Here is a 2872-nt window from a genome sequence, read left to right as displayed (position 1 = left end):
GCGATTGCCAGGAGACATGACGTGGGGCCGGGCGTATTCACTGAGCGTGCGCAGGGCCGGAGTGTCAGGACCCAGGTAGGGGGGCACTGTAGCCACAGCGCTGCCCGGCTCAAATGGAGGGCGATGGGGCACCGGGCCAAGAGATGGGCACTCCACCGGCGCCCGGCCCTCCTGAGCCAGCTTCTGTGGGATACAGGGAGAAACAGAGTCAAAAGGGCAGGTCTGGAAAAAGGCAGCTGGTTCCGCCCAAGCTGCTCATTTGTCTCGCCAGCTGAAGGCCAAAATGCCTCATCTTATTGGAACTCATCCTGGCAGGAATTTCCCTAACCTCTTCTCCTGGATCTTGGCTCTCCCTACCATCCACAGGTACTCTGATCTGAATTTGCCTTCCCCCAAACGAGGATTGCAAGGATTCCTCCGCCGGAATCCTTCCGTCTCCATTTCCTGGGCTGCCGTGCTTCCTCCTCTCCGAAAGGGGGCGCAATGACCCCCCCCTCGGGCCCTCAACCCTCCCTGCACGGCGCAGGGGGCCAGCAAGGCGGGCGGCGCAGGTGGTGACGCACTCACCACGCTGCGTTCCAGCTCACGCTCCTTCTCGCGTTCCCGCTCCTTCTCGCGCTCCCGCTCGCGCTCGCGCTCCTTTTCTTCGCGCGCGCGCTGCTCGGCCTCGCGCCGCACCTTCTCCACCAGGTCCGCCCGCTTCTTGGCCAGCTTGGAGCCCTCCAGCGGCACGAAGTACAGGTCGCTGCGCGCGCACGAGTTAAAGCCTCGGTCCAGGTGTTTGTTGAACCTGCCGGGCGCAAGGGCAGCGCGCGCTCAGCCCCTGTGAGCGGCCAGAGCGGCCCCGCGGTGACCCTGCCCCCAAACCGGCCTGCGCAGCCTGCAAGGGCGAGGCGAGGTTCTGGAGTACTTTAGAAAGCACCACGAGAACGCAGGGTTCCCTCTTGGCCTGCACGGCTCTCTCCGTTGCCCCTTCGTCGGTCCCCATTCCAGGCCCAACCGCACCCCACCCCGGCGGCTCACCTGGCTGACTGGCTGGCATGGCTGGGCACGTCTACCACCTTGGGAGGGGGCGAGGGGCTACGGGCCGGGGGCACGGGGCTCTCGGGGGTCTCATACTCTTCAGCTGGCTCTTGCTTGATCTGCGTGGCGTTCAGGGGCGGCCCTGAGGCAGGGGCTGCAGGCGGTGGTGGCAGGGATGACAGGCCTGAGGGCCCGGCAGGTGGCAGGGGCCCTGGCCCCACCGTGGGCGAGCCCGGCTTGAAGGTCCCTGGGCCCGCGGGCGGCGAGGCGCCTCGGTAGCCGGGTGGGGTCCCTGTTCGGAAGGAGGGAGGCGAGCCCGGCTTGTATCCCGGTGGGGTGGCTGTCTTGTAGGCCCCTGGGGACGGGGCTCTCTTTCCATACGGTGGGGGCCCAGGTGGGGAAGCTGTTTTGTAGCCTGCTGGCGAGGAAGCCACTGTGGCAATGACCGTGGAAAGCGTAGCCGAGGAGGTGGTGACCGGAGGCACCGGTGGGAAGGGGTAGGGCGCTCCTTGGGGGCCCTGGGAAGGGGACGGGTGTGAACATGGGTAGGATCCTTGAGAGGAAGAAGAGGAGGAGGAGTTGGAAGAGGAGGAAGAGGCCGGGGGGCCATTGGGGCCTGCTTGGCTGTAGGACACCTGGCTGTGAGGTGGGGGCAGGTGTGCTGGCCCTGGTGGATAGGGCCTCAGAGACCCCAGGGAGGGAGACATGGCATAAGGATGGCCATGGTGGGAGCTGCTGCTCTCCAGGGGGTGGGGATACGCTCCAGGTGGAGGGGGCCCAGAGCTCCCATGATGCTGTTGTTGCTGCTGCTGCTGCTGCTGTTGTTGCTGTTGCTGCTGTTGCTGCTGTTGCTGCTGTTGCTGCTGCTGCTGCTGCTGCTGCTGCTGCTGGTGATGGTGATGTGTTGGGGCTGGTGGGTGGCCTGTGGATTGGCCTCCAGTAGAAGGAGGGAAGGGGCCTGGGTGGGCATTGCTGTTGGCTAAGAGACGGCCATAGGGAGGCGGTGGGGGAGGACCCTGGCTCCACACAGCCTGGGATGGCAGGGAAGGCTGAGTATACTTGGGTGGCTGATTAGAGACAGACAGGCTTGTCGGGGGAGGGAAGGAGTGGGGATAGCTGGGCAGTGCCTGGGAAGCCGGGTACTGGGAAGCAGAGGAAGAGGATGAAGAACTGGAAGAGGAGGCTGCTGCAGAGCTACTACCAGAGGACGAATATGGATACCTCATTGGGGGGGCTGGGGCGGAAGAGGAGGAAGTGGGTGGCAGAGGATGGGGTGAAGGAGCAAGAGTGGGGCCCTTTTCTGGGCCAGGAGGAAGTCCACCCATACCCTGCCCCATGGCGTGGGGAGAGGGCAGGTGCCCAGGTAGTGGCTGGGCCCCCAGGCCAGGAGGAGAGGCTGAGGCATTGTTAAGGGGTCTCAGAGCAGGTGGGGGAGGCAGGTTTGGAGTCACATGGGGGAAAGTGGCTGGTGGTGGAGCAGAGGGTAGGTTTCCACCGCCCACTGGAGTGTTAGGGGGCTTTGCTGGGGTAGCACCACCAGCCCCAGAGCTTGATATTGAAATGGGGGTGGTGGGTGGGGGGTGCTGTTTACCCCCAGTAGGGGCCCCCACTGAAGAGGCAGCCCCTCCCCCCTTGGGACCCATTGGGGGTCCAGACAAAACTCCTCCACCAGTGCCCCCAGGGTAGAGCTGTGGATGAGGGGGAGGGGCCCCAGGAGGAGCCTGGAACATTCGAGATGTGGGGGGCTCCATGGGAGCATGATATCCAGTGGGTGTCACAGAAGAGTGGGATTCAAAGCCAGGCTCTGGCTGTCGGGGGGTGCTGTCTGGTGGTGGAGGGGAAGGTGGAA

General features: G+C 64.7%; 1 protein-coding gene across 1 annotated transcript in view; it reads right to left on the bottom strand.

The window, feature by feature from the left end:
* Positions 1-2872, bottom strand: part of ATN1 (atrophin 1) — a 9392-nt gene that overhangs the window by 4376 nt on the left and 2144 nt on the right. Inside the window, exons 4-5 of the mRNA XM_040642116.1 lie at positions 1024-2872; positions 568-790 (exon numbers count right to left, since the gene is read on the bottom strand). The exon at positions 1024-2872 is cut by the window's right edge and continues 214 nt beyond it. Coding sequence (XP_040498050.1) covers positions 568-790; positions 1024-2872 — 2072 coding nt within the window. The remainder of the gene's footprint in view (positions 1-567; positions 791-1023) is intronic.

Source organism: Ursus maritimus, unplaced genomic scaffold (genome assembly GCF_017311325.1).
Source record: "Ursus maritimus isolate PB19 unplaced genomic scaffold, ASM1731132v1 scaffold_26, whole genome shotgun sequence".
NCBI classification, from domain to species: Eukaryota; Metazoa; Chordata; class Mammalia; order Carnivora; family Ursidae; genus Ursus; species Ursus maritimus.
The sequence above is the reverse complement of the archived record's forward strand: the minus strand, read 5'-3'. Positions and strand labels throughout refer to the sequence as shown.